Source organism: Zootoca vivipara, chromosome 12 (assembly GCF_965207765.1).
Source record: "Zootoca vivipara chromosome 12, rZooViv2.hap1.1, whole genome shotgun sequence".
In the NCBI taxonomy this organism is placed as follows: domain Eukaryota; kingdom Metazoa; phylum Chordata; class Lepidosauria; order Squamata; family Lacertidae; genus Zootoca; species Zootoca vivipara.
The window spans coordinates 1,031,397-1,046,399 of NC_142595.1; the positions used below are offsets into that span (position 1 = coordinate 1,031,397).

Consider the following 15,003-nt stretch of genomic DNA (forward strand, 5'->3'; position numbering starts at 1 on the left):
AGGGAGCACTGACCATTGACCTGTTCACCCCTCTGCACTTCCTTCCCTCCCCAAAGTTACGTTTCTTAATGAGGCAACATTTCATGCAGGTAAAGAAAAGGCTGTGAAGGCCAACGGTGAAATGCCGAGAGGAGTAGAAGGAGACAGAAGACGGGGGCCGGCAAGGATAGCAAGAGAGCAGCGACTTCTCTGTCCTCTCAGATTCCACTCCAACATCTGCAAGCGCAAATTCTTTGGGGGCTGCAAGAGATATCACTGAAGGTAGCCAGTGTCTATAAGGCACAGTAGGAGCACCTGTGGCCCTTCAGGTGGTGCTGGGCACTGACTCTGGCCCTCCCTGACTATTGGTTGTACAAGGCAGATGGGAGTGGAGTCCAAGAACCTCCAGAGAGCCACCAATGTCCTCCATCCCTGGCCTACTCTGAAGAGCAGCAGTTCTCCAGGGGTTAAATCAGGTGCCCAGAGACACTGGGGATTGAACCAGGAGCCCTTGTCTTGCAAAGCAGCTGCTCTGCCACTCAGCTAACAGAGCAACAGAGGGAGATATCCCACTTTATACTAAGCGGTCATGATTGGTGTAGAGAACAAAAATGCAAAAACAAAGGAGTAGCGTACACAAACATTCTATCATTTCCGGCACATGCAAGAAACCTACATTTCCCGTGCTGGGATCGTTGACCTCCTTGTAGAGGCTGATATCCAGGTAGTATCCTGACTCGTCTGTGAGAAATAGGCGGATGGGGATGGCCTGGGCAGATGGCGTCAGGCGGATGTTGATCTTCACTTCCGCTTGCAGGACCCGGAGTTTCCATAGACGGCTCCCATAGCGCATCACCATGGAGCGCACCGATTCCTCAATCTGGGGGTGTCACCAACATAATCATACTGATAATATTCTTTTAAGAATGTTAAGAATGCAGGGAGAGACTGCTGAATCAGGACCATGGCCCATCTAGTCGAGCATCCTGCTCTCACAGGGGCCAGCCAGATGCCCCAATGGGAAAGTAGCAAGCAGGATCCAAGCACAAGAGCAACACTCTCCCCTCCTGCAGTTTCCAGCAACTGTCATTAAGAAGCACTGCAGATTAGAAAATACAGTGGAACTTCAGTTCCCAAATGCTTCCGTTGTCATATGTTTGGATTCTTGAACACCGAAGACCCAGAAGTAAATGCTTCCATTTTCGAACATTTTTTGGAACCCAAATGTGTGACGCAGCTTCCGCTGAGTGCAAGAAATTCTTGCAACCCATGGGAAGCCGCGCCTCGGTTTTCGAACGTTTTGGAACGAGTTTCCAGAATGGATTTTCTTCAAGAACCGAGGTACCATGGTACTTTAACTAATAACACACAAACACAAAGGTGTGCTGGGAGACTGCTGCTGCTGCTGCTGCTGCTGCTGCTGCTGCTGCTGCTGCTGCTGCTGCTGCTGCTGCTGCTGCTGCTGCTATGCTTGTGCACTGCTTGTGGGCTTCCCGGAAGAGGCATCTGGTTGGCCACTGTGAGCAGCAGGGCACTGGATAATATGAGCCCCTTCGGTCTGTCCCAACTGCAAGAGCCCTTCTTAGGCGTTTACCAGAAAGAGAAGCAAACAAGGCTCAGACCTTGGAGGGATCCATGACGACGGTGGGGACGAAGTTGAGGAAGATGTGGTTGCAGTCGGTGCGGACACTCGTGTTGCTGAAGGCCACTTCCAGCTCATCCATGGCCTCCAGGAGCAGCCGCTCGCCCTCGTTCTGCAAGTATTCAAATGAGGCTTCCTGTCCCAGAGAGATGGCAGAAGAAGCGCCACATCAGAGAGAGAAAAGGAAGACCCTCAAAGCAGAAAAGAAGAAGCTTCACAGCGCTATAAGGAGCCAGGCGGGAGCCTGGTTAAAATGCCTGCTTTCAGGCTGAGCTGTCCTCAGCGGAAGCTTCGCTCCTGGCCCCCCTTCCACTTCTTGCACACACACACACACACCCCGAACAGCTTCCCTTGGCTCAGCCCTGAGGCTTACCTTGGTGATCAGGTCCGAGTGTCTGACAATGGCACGGACAAAAAACCTGTAGTCTGTGATTTCAGTGCCTTCCTCCACTTTGGCAGCACCCAGGTAAAGGTGCATCTTGTGGTTGGCACAAGGCACTGCTGTCAGGTCAAAGTTGCGCATGCGGTTCAGCTCCAGCTGGAAGGCCAACGCCGGCTCCAAGTGGCGGTAGATGCGGTCTTCGGCAAACTGCCAGGAAAGTGGGACAAGCACCTGTTGGTCTTGGCAGCGCGCAAGCGAAGCCAACTTCCACATACAAAACCACCCGGGCCAACTCACCTTATCTCGTGCCCGGAATGTGAAGAACTTGGGAAATTCCCTCTGCAACGGAAAGCAAAAGTCATAAACAAGGAGAAGGAGAAGCCACCTCCTCCCACTACAAAGAACTGGGCTCCTTCAAGAAGAAAAGTGGGTTACAAGAACAACCGATAGCAACATTCCTTTAGTGCCTTGTCTTCTTTTGAAGCAAAACAACCCACCAATCCTAAAAACCCCAAAATGAAATTCCATCACCTTCACTGACCTGCTGGGTTATCAAAAATGTGATTCTTCGGAGCCCACATTCAACAAGGATGTTGTTCTGTATGGAGAACAGACCAGGAAGAGAACAGAGGCAAAGGTGTGAGTGAGCCGGGGAGAAACTTCCCACAGATATGACACCCTCCAAGGGCAAAAGAGTTGATCTTTCAGGGAGCAGCAACACAAACCATTGGCTCAGACAGCATCAACGTAGGCATGGCTTTGCCTTGAGCAGGAGCCAACGTTGGCCTTGAGGATCTGCAGCTGGTGATGTAGTCGGGTTCATGATTCCGTGTGCATCCTTGAGTCCAAGAACCAGCTCAACAAATGCATTTTTTGCGGGGAACAAATGGGATATGTGCAGCTGTGCCCCCACCCACCCCCCCTGCATAAAAATGGCAAGAGTTTGCAGCCCAAAAATGGAAAGCAAGCTGCTAAAAACAAGAGGGATAGCTGCCTAATGCATGGCTGTAGGGCCACAACGCATCTCCTTCTCCGCCTGAATGAAGAACCTGACACACACACTCTCTGTTAAGGGGGCTGGGAGCTGCTAGGAACCCCCTCACAGCAGCTTTAGCAAACTACATTTCCCAGGATTCTTTGGAGGAAGTCATGTGACTCAAATGTGTTTCCAATGAAGCCCAAGACACATTCTGCTTTTCCTGCCAGTCCCCAGAGTGCAGTGGAAGGCACAAAACCTTGGACTGAGCGAAGGCTCTGAAGACGGGCACCAGCTCTTCATCTTCATGGTGCTCTGCCCACCGAACAGCAACATTCAGGATATGGATGGGCTCCTCTCGGGGGTTCTGGAAATGGCAAAGCCACACGGTCAGTTACGGTGACAACCATAGTAACTGGGAGAAACAGGGTGCACTGGCCTCAGAGTGGCTGGGGCTTAGGAAGTGTGGGGGGGGTGTCTGCCAGGGAAACAGGCAAGCTGCTTTGGTCTTCAACTAGGATAAGGCAGCTGGAAGTTAGCTCTGCTCTCCCCAGAAATTTCTGTGCAGGGTGAACAGAGTGCCAGGTGCCATGTCTTGGAGTCTTCCTAAAAGTAATTGCTTTAGTGCCTCCCAGGTTCCCTCCCATCTGGGCTGCAAGAGTAAGTGGGAGGGGTGACAAAGGGGTGAAGCCCCCGAGAGGCTCTCCCACCCCATTTGTTGCCCAACTGCAACACAACAGCCCTGCAGCGCCGCCCGTGGGTATTACTCTCCTGTAGCCACTACTGGAGAGTAAGATCCATTGGCAGCACCGCAGGAGTGTTGTGTTGCAGTTGGACAAGGAACAGGGTGGCAGAGGCTCTCTTCCCCACTTATTGGCGAGCCAGCGTGGAGTGTTGGACTAGGACCTGGGAGACCAGAGTTCAACTCACCACTTGGGCATGAAGCTGACTGGCAGTCACTGCCTCTCAGCCTGACCTACCTCACAGGGCTGTTTGTGGGGATGAGGAAGGGAGAAACCCTGTATGCCACTTAGAATCATAGAATCATAGAGTTGGAAGAGACCACAAGGGCCATCCAGTCCAACCCCCTGCCAAGCACTTTGAGCTCCTCAGAGGCCCACAAGTCCCTCACCTTGCTGTCTTCTTCATCATACAGCGTGGCCCTCACCTCACTGAACAAGGGGCTCTCGGAAGGGTTGGGGTCAGCAAAACAGGAAATGACCTCGTCAAAGTTTCTGGCACAAAAGAGAAAACAGGGAGCAGAAGAATCAAAGCAGGAATGTTTTGTTGTTAGTCGTTTAGTTGTGTCCAACTCTTCGTGACCCTATGGACCTGAGCATGCCAGGCACTCCTGTCTTCCACTCCCTCCCGCAGTTTGGTCAAACTCATGTTCATAGCTTCGAGAATACTGTCCAACCATCTCATCCTCTGTCGTCCCCTTCTCCTTGTGCCCTCAATCTTTCCCAGCATCAGGGTCTTTTCCAGGGAGTCTTCTCTTCTCATGAGGTGGCCAAAGTACTGGAGCCTCAGCTTCAGGATCTGTCCTTCCAGTGAGCACTCAGGGCTGATTTCCTTCAGAATGGATAGGTTTGATCTTCTTGCAGTCCATGGGACTCTCAAGAGTCTCCTCCAGCACCATAATTCAAAAGCATCAATTCTTCGGCGATCAGCCTTCTTTATGGTCCAGCTCTCACTTCCATGCATCACTACTGGGAAAACCATAGCTTTAACTATACGGACCTTTGTTGGCAAGGTGATGTCTCTGCTTTTTAAGATGCTGTCTAGGTTTGTCATTGCTTTTCTCCCAAGAAGCAGGCGTCTTTTAATTTTGTGGCTGCTGTCACCATCTGCAGTCATAATGGAACCCAGGAAAGTAAAATCTCTCACTGCCTCAATTTCTTCCCCCTCTATTTGCCAGGAGGTAATGGGACCAGTGGCCATGATCTTAGTTTTTTTGATGTTGAGCTTCTTTTCCCCTCTCCTTTTTTACCCTCATTAAATGATTCTTTAATTCCTCCTCACTTTCTGCCATCAAGGTTGTGTCATCTGCATATCTGAGGTTGTTGATATTTCTTCCGGCATGAAGAAAGCAGGAATGAGAGGGTCTAAATGCTGATGTGAAGAATAAGGACTGACTGGCTGTCTTTTTCAGTGGCCGCTTGGCTATCTAAACCTGGTAGTCCTTACAAGGGCTGTCGCTTGACTTATGGTATAAAAATGTCTGGCAAATGACAGTCGCTGAGAAAATAACTCAGAACATAAAAGGAATGGGGGCGGGCGGGAATCAGACAAACTGTATGCAACATGGTGGGTATACAAATAGAGCTGGTCTTAAAGAAAAACCCTCCAAAGCATCTTTTAAGATACAGCTCTCCTGAACAGAATGGCTTGAACTACGGTACATTCTTTCCTGGGAATGACTATCTGGTGGATAATAAAGACTTTTGTGCTGTCCCCAGGATGCTACACCCAGGATAATTTGGAATAGAGCCAGGGGCGTCGCAATAGGGGGCGGGACGCCCCGGCCTCCACTATGCGGGGGGCAGCACGGCGCCCCCTCGCCACCTCCACCAATGGCTGCTGCTACCGTGGTGGCGACGCGACCGCCATCGCGGAGGCCCCATTGTTGCTGGCCTCGCCCCTCGCTCTCTCTCGCTGCTGATGCCCCTTGCCGCTCCGCCTGAGTAGGAAGAAGCACAAAGTGTGCGGCAACCTGCTCCTTTATGCTTCTTCCTACTCAGGCGGAGGTGGAGCGGTGAGGGGCGTCTCCGCTGATGCCCCTTGCCGCTTCGCCCTGAGTAGGAAGAAGCACAAAGCGCGCTATAGAGCAGGTTGCCAGCGGCGGTGCTCCAGCGCCCGGATCCAAGGATCCCGATTCTAGAGCGGTGGCGGCAGCACCCCGCTCTGTAGCTCGCTTTGTGCTTCTTCCTGCTCAGGCGAAGCAGCAAGGGGCGTCAGTGAGCTACAGAGCGGGTTGCCGGCGCTCTAGTATCGGGATCCTCGGATCCGGGCACTGGAGCACCACCCCCGGCAACCCGCTTCGTAGTGCGACGCGTGTGCCATGATGCATGCGCTGTAACGCACGATGCATGCGCGCAACGGACCCCCCCCCGGCCAGCTAGAAGGCTAGCGACGCCACTTAACAGAGCTACAGTTCACAGAGTGGTTTAGCAATCAATCCTTCTTCAAAGGGAGCTCTGGGAATTGTAGCTGGGAAGGGATCAGGGCCTCCCAACAGTTCTTGGCACCCTGAACAAACAGCAGCTCTCAGAATACTTTGGGAGACATCATGACTATTTAAAGTGGTATCGTAAGCACTTCATAGGTCTAGCTGTTTGGTGACATTCAGAAAGCAGAGGTCACAACCCATTCCTCCCAAAACATGGCTGTTCAACTACCTGGTGAAGTCTCCAAATCTGTCAAAAGCCACCATGGCCCCCATCCGCTGACAAAGAGGAGAAAAGCCGCTGTCCATGAAGAGTTCAGTGCTGTGCCGGGCTAAGTCGGGGTTCGAGATGCTTATGGGCACAGACATCCTACATGCAAGGAGAACAGCAACGGAAGGGAAGAATCAGGCACCACAGAGACAGGACTCTTGGATGACTAAGGGGGTTACGGCTATTCTTGTAAAGGAATCAGGAGTCCCCCAGGGCAGCCCCCACTCCTCTGCCTTGGGAATTTCACAGTTCATGATGATGGTCCCACAACTCCCAGCATGAATGGAAGGCTGACCCAGGACAGGTGACAGGAGGTGGTTGCACACACTTCATCTCAGCCCTTGAAAGTCATTGCTCCCAGGATGGCCCTGAGGCCACAAATGCTGGATTCTTATTTCCAGCTGGAGATTTTGATACTCACTTCTAAGCTTCATAGCAGGGACCAAGAACATGTAAAAAATAATAATAATCCCATGATCCTGGAAGAAAAACCCCTTCGCATGCTTGTCAAAAAGCAAATTAGTTAGCAAGCCCAGAATGAATGAAAGAACCAGGGAAAGGTAGGCAAGGAGTCACCCACGCACTTGCAGCCAGGTTATTCTTTTTAAATTGCCACTCATGCTGCACAATGCAAAGAACCAGACACTTTACCTGCTCAGGGCGGGGCTGCTGCCTCTGAAAGAAGACACACAAAGCTTCCTTATATCTCATCTCCAGCCACTGAGCCACCTGCTCCAATCAGCAGTGGCTACCCAAGGTCTCAGGCGGAGGTCTTCACCAACCGGAGAGGCCAGGGATTGAATCTGGCACCTTCTAGTAGCTCTGCCCCCATGTCCACACCTCCTTTCCAGCCTGCCCTTGTCCAGTTTGCTTCTGAGCCAAAGGTCCTCCCATGCACACATGTTGAAGAGCCAGGGAGCCCCAGGGAGCCAGTGCAAGACGGTCGGTCTCTGGCTCTCGACTAAACCCACCTGTTTGGATGGGACGATGGCAGCATGAACTGGAATTCCACCAGGCAGGTGCCATCTGTGAGCTGGCGATGCTGGAGGCTGTTCAGCTCATAGGCGATGTAGGCTCTTCTCACATACACCTGGGGAGGAAAGGCGGGAATTCCAAAGACAGGTGAAGAGCAGCAGACTGCTTGAAACTTTTCCTCCCCCAATGGGGGTGCTTCCAGACTGGAGCCTGATTTGCAAATGAGCCACTAGCCACAGGTTGGAGGTGGTGGTGAATGGCAGGGGTTTGGGCTAGACGACCCTTTGGGTCCCTCCCTTCCCTCCCTACTCTTCTATGAATGAGAACCCACCCTTCCAATCAGGAACGCCGCATGCATTTGTCCCCAGCCTGCCAGCAGTTGCCCCTCTCTTTTTTTGGAAGGGGAAACAATGTCCCCGTCTTCCATTCAAGCACTACCACCCTCCCTTTTACCTCAAGGGCTGCCATGCGGACCACCTGGTTGGAGTGATAGAAGAAAGTGGGCAGGACATCAAAGATGGTGGTTTCAGAAAGGATCAGTTTCTAGAAAGGAAGGGAGGAGCAGCAAATGAACCAACAGGTCTGCCATTGGAGATCACAACACATTTTTAGAATCACGCTGGTTTAGAATTTAGAATAATAGGATTTTAGGGTTGGAAGGGATTCCAAGGGTTATCCAGTCCAACCCCCTGCAAGATTCTCAGCTAGGTAATCCATGACAGGGGGCCACCCAACCTCCTTAAAACCTCCAAGGAAGGGGAGTCCACCACCTCTCATGCTTCCATGAGGAAGTTTGACTAAAATCATTCAGGCCTCAAATGAGACCAAGGCCCTCTCCCCCACTGTAAGCTTTATATTTCTGTAGCTAAGTTAAGAAGACGGAGTTATCACCAACAATCACTGTGTTTGCATCTTGCACACAGCTGAGGTTTTGGCAAAAGCGTCAAGAGGCAGCATCCTAACTGGTTTGTGGCATTTTGACCCTGCTGCTTAGAGTTCTTCTCTCTACATCCCTAAAGTATGGATCTGCCAACAGGGGATAATACTCATGGGGAGCAGGAAGAACAGAGTCATACAAGGAGTGCATAAAAACTGTAGTTTGAAAATGCTGTCTTCTTTGATAAGCATGCAGGGGTCTTTCCCACCTAAGTTCATTTACTTTTTAAAAAATGAGGGATATGACAGACTGACTCTGGGTAAAGGACCAGCTCCACCCCTGAGTACTTCTTGGCTAAAGCGTGACTCACGTTTATGTCATGTATTTATATCCCACCTTTTTCTCTCTCCAAGGAGCTCAAGGTGGCACACACAGTTCTCTTCCTCCCCATTTTATCCCCAAAACAACCCTGTGAGGTAGGTTTGGCTGAGCATGAGTGACTGCCCAAGGACACCCAGGGAGCTTCATGGCCAAGTGGGATTTGAAGCCTGGTCTCTCCTGGGTCCTAGTCCAGCACTCTTGCCAAGACACAACAATGCCTCTTCAGTGGGAACAGATGCCGTCAGCTGCAAGAGCCAGACCTAACAAGCATTCCAGGTCACCTTTAGGTTGTCAGGGCAGAACTGGTGTCCGTACATGTCTATGGCTGAGAGGAAAATGGATTCCACCTGGTTGTGCCTCAGTTCGTAGGAAGGGAGGTGGGAGGCAATCAGCACCTGAGAACAAAAAGGGGCTTGGGTTCAACCGGCACAAGGGAAGCAAGGAGAGAGGAATCACAGGGGACCTTTCAAGGCCCCAGCAAACCTTTTAAAACATACAAGTGAAAAGCAAGATTTGTGCACAATTGCTAACTTTTGTGCCATTTATTCTCCCTCCTAGACAATCTGAAAAGCATGGGAGCAAAAGATCAGGAGCGAATGGAGACCCTCAAAACCTGTTATCTGCCTGCTTTTTATTCTTAAGGGGTAGAAGCTTGAAATAATTTTTTAAAGATTATTTATACACCCATTTCTTTCTATAAACCTTTCTATAACCCCACCATCTGCTATAACCTCAAAGTATAAATCAAACTGTTAATCTTCTTGTCATTCACAGACAATACCTTAAACATAAACATAAAAATAATAAATGCAAAATATAGAATACAGCAGGAAAACAAAACATCAGAAATAAAGCACAACAGCAACACACAGCAATAAGCAGAAGCATTACATTTTAAAATGCTGACTAAATTTGCAAAAAAACAAAACAAAACAAAAAACCAACAGAATCAGGTTGGCCATATTACAAAATATTGCACTGTAGCTGGAATCTGAAGAGTTACCACCTGGACATATCAGGATCATCACCCTTTCTGTCAAACACAGAGTCAATGCCAAGGATAAGGACATCTGTAGCCCTCCAGATGTTGCTGAGCTACAACATCCATCATCCTGAGACAGGTGGCCACGCTGGCTGCTGGGTGTTGGGTGCCCAACAACATCTGGAGAGCCACACTCTTCCCATCCATGCCAGGTGCTCTGGAAGGTCTCCTCAGACTCCTTGAGAACGCCAAACTCTCCTCCAGGGCATGCACAGCTTGACATGGGGCCGTTTGGAATCTTCTCCCCTTAGGCGGCAACGCAAAGCCCTTGGTACAAAATGCCGGCAGTTCTAGGAATGAAGGAAGAACAAGGGACTCCTGGCAAGGAAGCCCACTGACCTGCCTGGCCCTCAAGGCCACTTTGGAGTGCTCCGTTTTGCTAAGCTGAGTCAGCTCGTTCAGAATGGCCATCAGCTCATCGCTCAGGGTGTGGTCTCGGCCACAAAGGTGATCCTGGAAGTAAAAAATGCAGAAAGGAACCAGCAGTGGATAGGGAGCGTGGCTTCTGAAGCTGAAAGCCAAAGGGGGGAAACAACATCTCGGAAGGGGGGCTCCCAGCAACTCCCTTGCTATTTTTGCTATTGCCAAGAGGCACAATGTTGTGAGTGTAATCTTATTGTTACTGTATATTGGTATTGAAATGTTGGCGGTTTTGTATGCTGTTACTTTTGCTATTATGCTATTGGGAAATGAAATTGCTCTTGCAGTGGTTGATTTTGAAATGCCTCCCTGTTTTCTTTGTTGCAAGCTGCTTTGAGCAAGATTCATTTTTGTGGAAAAGTATCATACAAATAAAATTTTGAATGAATGATGGTGGCCAAACAACAACTCCCTTCAGCCGCAGTCAGAATGACCGATGGCCAGGGAAGATGGATGCTGCCGTCCAACCAGGCCTGGAGGGCCACAGACCTGCTCCTCACACACACACGCACAAATCTGTGGCTGCCCAGGAAGCCCCTTCCTTGTTGTTCTGAGAGGACTCCTGGCTCTTGGCTTCCTCCTGCTACTCACAATCAACATCGTCACCAGGAGATTCTTCTTTGCCACCTGCGCATGGGAGAAAATGCATTCCAGAACCGGGGTCATGTCGGGCATGTATTGCTCGCGTAGGTTGATCACACATTTGTCGTAGTGAGCTGAGACAAAAGGGGGAAATGAAAAGGGGCGCTTGTCAGATTTGGTCTCCCTCTTTCACTCCCATGATGACCGAAGAGCGGCAAACCTGCTGTTGAGCCTACCTTGCTGGAACTGGGTCTCCACCTGCAAATAACACCTTAGGAGATCCAACACGACTGATTTCATGTGGCCTCGGATGCCACTGCGATACCTAAATGAGGGGAACAGGTGTATTCCTCTCTTGCTGGGGCTGACAAGAGCTTTCAGAGAGCTGAAGGTGGCTTTGCTTCTCCTGGGGGGCACCTACATAGCTCTGTCCCACTGATTTTGGTTAAACAGGCTTTGCAGGTTTCTAATGCAAGAGAAAATCCTGCTCAGCCTGTTTACAAGAGGCATTGGTAGGATGAGCAATGCCACCTCTTGTAAAATACTTTCAACTCTCAGCTAAAAATAGCATTTTACTAGCTTGAAGAATTTAATTGTGAAGCATAGCTGTTCAAATAAAGTAGATGAAAAAGTATGAAGATTTTACTCTCTTTTTTTATAGAAAAGGAAGCACATAAATTTATGTATCGGGTCAGAGCAAGTTGAACTGGAGATTTAAAACTTTTCTATATATCCATCACTAGCAGCCTTGCCCCCTGTGTTGCTCTGGAATTCTAAGAAACCACAACAGTCTGCCATCTTGGTTCCAAATGGTATCCAACTGTATCCCAATGGAAATGTAAATCCGATTCTTGAACTGAGGAGCCATCATACAAAATTTAGCTATGAAATCTTAAAGATATAATAACTAAAGAGATGTCCAAAAGCATAAGGAAGAAACAACTTTCAAATATATAATGTAGAAAAAGGCCCCAAATGGGCTGTTTGCTGCAACTCTCCTCCTCCTAGGCGATGCCACAGCATATTCATTAAACCAGCCTTCCTCAACCTGGTGCTGTCTAGATGTTTTCGACTACAACTCAAATCAGCCCCAGCTAGCAAAGCAGGGAAAAAACTAGACACCCAGCACACACATTGGGTGTAGGGAATGTATGCTGCATGTAAGTGGGGAGAAACTTGCCTCTGAACTAGCTGCACGATGCTCTGGGTGTTGAGGAAGAAGACCTCCCGGTCAGCTTTCCGCTGCAGAGTGGCTGCATGGCTGTCCAGAATGCTGGCAATCTGGGAGGCAAAAGAACATCAGAAGAGCCTGGCTGCTGGATCCGGCCAGTGGCCCATCTAGTCCAGCCTCCTGTTCTCATAGGGGCCAAGCAGATGTCTGTATGAAACCCGAGCACAAGAGCCCTCTCCCCTAAAGCTGTTTATGGACCCTAGTATGTCTTTTAGAGGAACGAAAGAGAGGGCAGGGAGAAAAACTAGAGGAGAGGACTTGGGAGCGGCTGCCTGTTTCTGCACTTTCAGTTCTGGGCCCATGCTTCTTTCTCCAGAGCAGCAGAGGATGTTCATAGAATCAGAGAACTGTAGGACTGGAAGGGACCCCAAGGGTCATCCAGTCTAACCCCCTGCAATGCAGGAATCATAGCAAAACAATCCCTGACAGGTGGCCACCCAACCTCTGCTTAACAACCTCCAGTGAAAGAGAGCCCACCACCTTCGGAGGGAGTCCACTCCACTACTGAGCAGCTCTTACCATCAGAAAGTTCATGTCCTACCCTCCAGAGCAGCTGAAATCAAGCTCACTCTCTCCCTTGTATGAGCGCCCTCATTCATATACTGAAAGGAAGGCCAAGTCCCCTCTCAGTCTCCTCTTTTCCAGGCTAAACATCCCCAGCTCCTTCAACCTGTTCCTCATCAGGCTGGGTTTCCAGACCCTGGATCATCTTGGTCGCCCTCCTCTGCAGCCTTTCCAGGTTTTCCATATCCATCTTAAATTGTGGCGCCCAGAACTGGACAAAGATTCCAGGTGAGTTCTGACTTGAGCTGGACACTAGGACTTTGGTGGATGCAGCCCAGGACTGCATTAGACCCCTTTGCTGTCACATATTAACACATCATAATATGGAGGACCCCTGCATGCCAACTGGAGAAGAGCAGTCTTAGGAGCGGGAGGGGGAACTCTGCACAAAGCTCAAGAACGCCCACCGTTCTCTCAGGACCCCCCCCCCTGGGCCTCCCCAGCATTTCTTTGAAGGCAGCCCACCCCCCACCCCCCGTCCTCCTGGCATCCTCACTTGCTGGCTGGGGAACTGGCAGAGCACCGAGGTGATGTTGCTGGCATACTGGGCCATCACTTTCCGGATCGACTTCTCCACAGATGGCGGGATGCGGCCCGAAATGCTCGTCATGATCTCCTGCAGCTCCAGGAGAGGAAGAGAGGGGTCCCGGAGGGTCTTCATCAGCTTGAAGACCCATTCCTTGAGCTGAACAACAACATCAAAAAGGAGTCAATTATCAAGGACACAAGGACCTCTCGAATAAGACACAGATTCACAGTTTGGGAAAAGGCAAGTTCAGGGGCATTGGCAATCCGTGCTGAGGGGCTCTATTGGCATGGGGTGGGGATTGAGAGAAGTTCTGCACATCTGGGGCAATGAAAGCCAGCTTTGGCCAGGCCTGCCTGAGAGCCTCCCAAGAACAAGGAAGAGGCCTCACTTGCTTGGCTTGTGGAAGATCCCTGGCTTCTTCCTGCCATGAACTGTTGAGCCCTCTTCCGCATTGCCACCCCCTAGCTCCTCCTGGCAGGAAGGAGAGTAGAAGGTGGCTTCCTGTCCCCATGGGACTTTGTTGGCCTCTAGGGCAAGCCATCCATGCAGGACAAGTGAAGCATCTGGCATGAGAGGGTGTGGGACTTGGCTTTGACTGGTAGATCTGTTGTTTGTATTGCTTTACATTAATCTTAATAAAAATCACATTACAAAAACTCACACATGCAAAGCCAGCCAGGGGTCTTTGCACTCAAGCAGACCCCCCCCCCCCGCCCCCTTACTTTGGTGCTGAAATACGGCTCTGGCAAACAATATCCGTTCATGACGTTCCTCAGGCTCTCCAGCACGTTGTGGAAGACCTGGTGCAATTTCTCACCCAGGATGGGCAGGGGCTGTTGAGTGGGCAGCCCACCGGTGTACAACTGGGGCTGGAGGAGACATTGGGGAGGGCAGCACAAGAAGGGAGAAAGCAGAGAAAATCCTTTTAAAACCACAGGTCAGCAGAATCCAGAAGGCTGAAGCAGAGGCGGAGGAGAGCCCAGCCTGATGCAACTTCCTTTCCCAAGCAGCCTCGGCTCACTTACCAGGTGGACTTTGGTGGGGTTGTCCAGCTCAAGCCTCGCCACAACGCAGCCCGTCTCCAGCAATGTCCCTGGCCGCTTCACGTAATGGACACGGCCCGATTCCTCCACTGCCAAGGTCACCACCATCTTCATCACCTGTTTGGAGAGCGACAGGAGGCCTCGGTTAAAGCTGGATTCACGCAGGGCTGGATTAGCCCTTAAGCAAAATAAGTGTGCGCTTGGGGCATCCAGGGAAAGGGGGCACCCCAGAAATGATCCACTCATCCCCACCCACTCTGCAGCTGAAAGTTCATTGCACCCAATCCGCTCCCGTTTGCCTCTGCCATGTGGTGGCTGTGAAGGCAGCTCCAGAGCAGCCTCAGAAATGCTTCCCGGCCGGCCAAATGCCAGGGTTACCTCGATTTCCGCATAGCTGTGGCCCACACAGACGTGTCCCCCGTCATCCACCGTGTACTGCAGGAGCTTCCCAGTGGAGGGAGAGCGGAGCAAGGTTGGGTCATTCTCCTTTTCAAAGTTGCAGGTTTTATTGCCAATGGTGATGCGGTATCTGGAGCCGAAAAGGGACAGAGAGTGGGGGGGGGTTAGCTCTTAGGGTGTTAACTGCTACCCATTGCAGAGAGAAGGGTGTCCCTTTACCCTTTACCCTTGCATCTTTCAATCAGTTGCTGTGACCAAGAAATCTTAAGTTAAATATTCATTTTAAATATTTAAACTAATTTAATGGGGGGGGGGTTAATTTGCCAATGAACATACAGAATAGTTCTCAAGCACAGCATGTGGAGCTCCCAACCTCAGAAGGTGGAGGTTTTGAAACAGAGGTTGATTCTTTAGGTGTGGTTCCTGCATTGCAGGGGGTTGGGCTAGATGACCCTTGGGGGTCCCTTCCAACTCTCATGCTTTTTTGATTCAAATTTATGCTATGACAAAAATACCAGCTTAAAACAGATCATTGATACCTGCC

General features: G+C 50.4%; 1 protein-coding gene across 9 annotated transcripts in view; it reads right to left on the reverse strand.

Moving 5' to 3' along the window:
* The window catches only part of ACACB (acetyl-CoA carboxylase beta), a 66,753-nt gene that overhangs the window by 15,551 nt on the left and 36,199 nt on the right, over positions 1-15,003 (reverse strand). For 8 of the 9 annotated variants that reach the window (XR_015946637.1, XR_015946638.1, XM_088655745.1 and 5 more), the window contains 20 exons: positions 14,439-14,589; positions 14,043-14,177; positions 13,740-13,886; positions 12,985-13,173; positions 11,874-11,974; positions 10,930-11,018; positions 10,703-10,827; positions 10,031-10,144; positions 8,931-9,044; positions 7,845-7,934; positions 7,388-7,506; positions 7,068-7,091; positions 6,378-6,515; positions 4,112-4,214; positions 3,239-3,346; positions 2,545-2,601; positions 2,301-2,342; positions 1,995-2,210; positions 1,602-1,757; positions 656-859 (listed from right to left, as the gene is read on the reverse strand). Coding sequence is in view for 7 of the 9 variants with exons in the window: in XM_088655745.1 (XP_088511871.1) it covers positions 656-859; positions 1,602-1,757; positions 1,995-2,210; positions 2,301-2,342; positions 2,545-2,601; positions 3,239-3,346; positions 4,112-4,214; positions 6,378-6,515; positions 7,068-7,091; positions 7,388-7,506; positions 7,845-7,934; positions 8,931-9,044; positions 10,031-10,144; positions 10,703-10,827; positions 10,930-11,018; positions 11,874-11,974; positions 12,985-13,173; positions 13,740-13,886; positions 14,043-14,177; positions 14,439-14,589 (2,422 nt within the window). In the remaining 2 variants the exon portion in view is untranslated. The remainder of the gene's footprint in view (positions 1-655; positions 860-1,601; positions 1,758-1,994; positions 2,211-2,300; positions 2,343-2,544; positions 2,602-3,238; positions 3,347-4,111; positions 4,215-6,377; positions 6,516-7,067; positions 7,092-7,387; positions 7,507-7,844; positions 7,935-8,930; positions 9,045-10,030; positions 10,145-10,702; positions 10,828-10,929; positions 11,019-11,873; positions 11,975-12,984; positions 13,174-13,739; positions 13,887-14,042; positions 14,178-14,438; positions 14,590-15,003) is intronic. The other variant, XM_035134365.3, reaches the window with a different exon arrangement.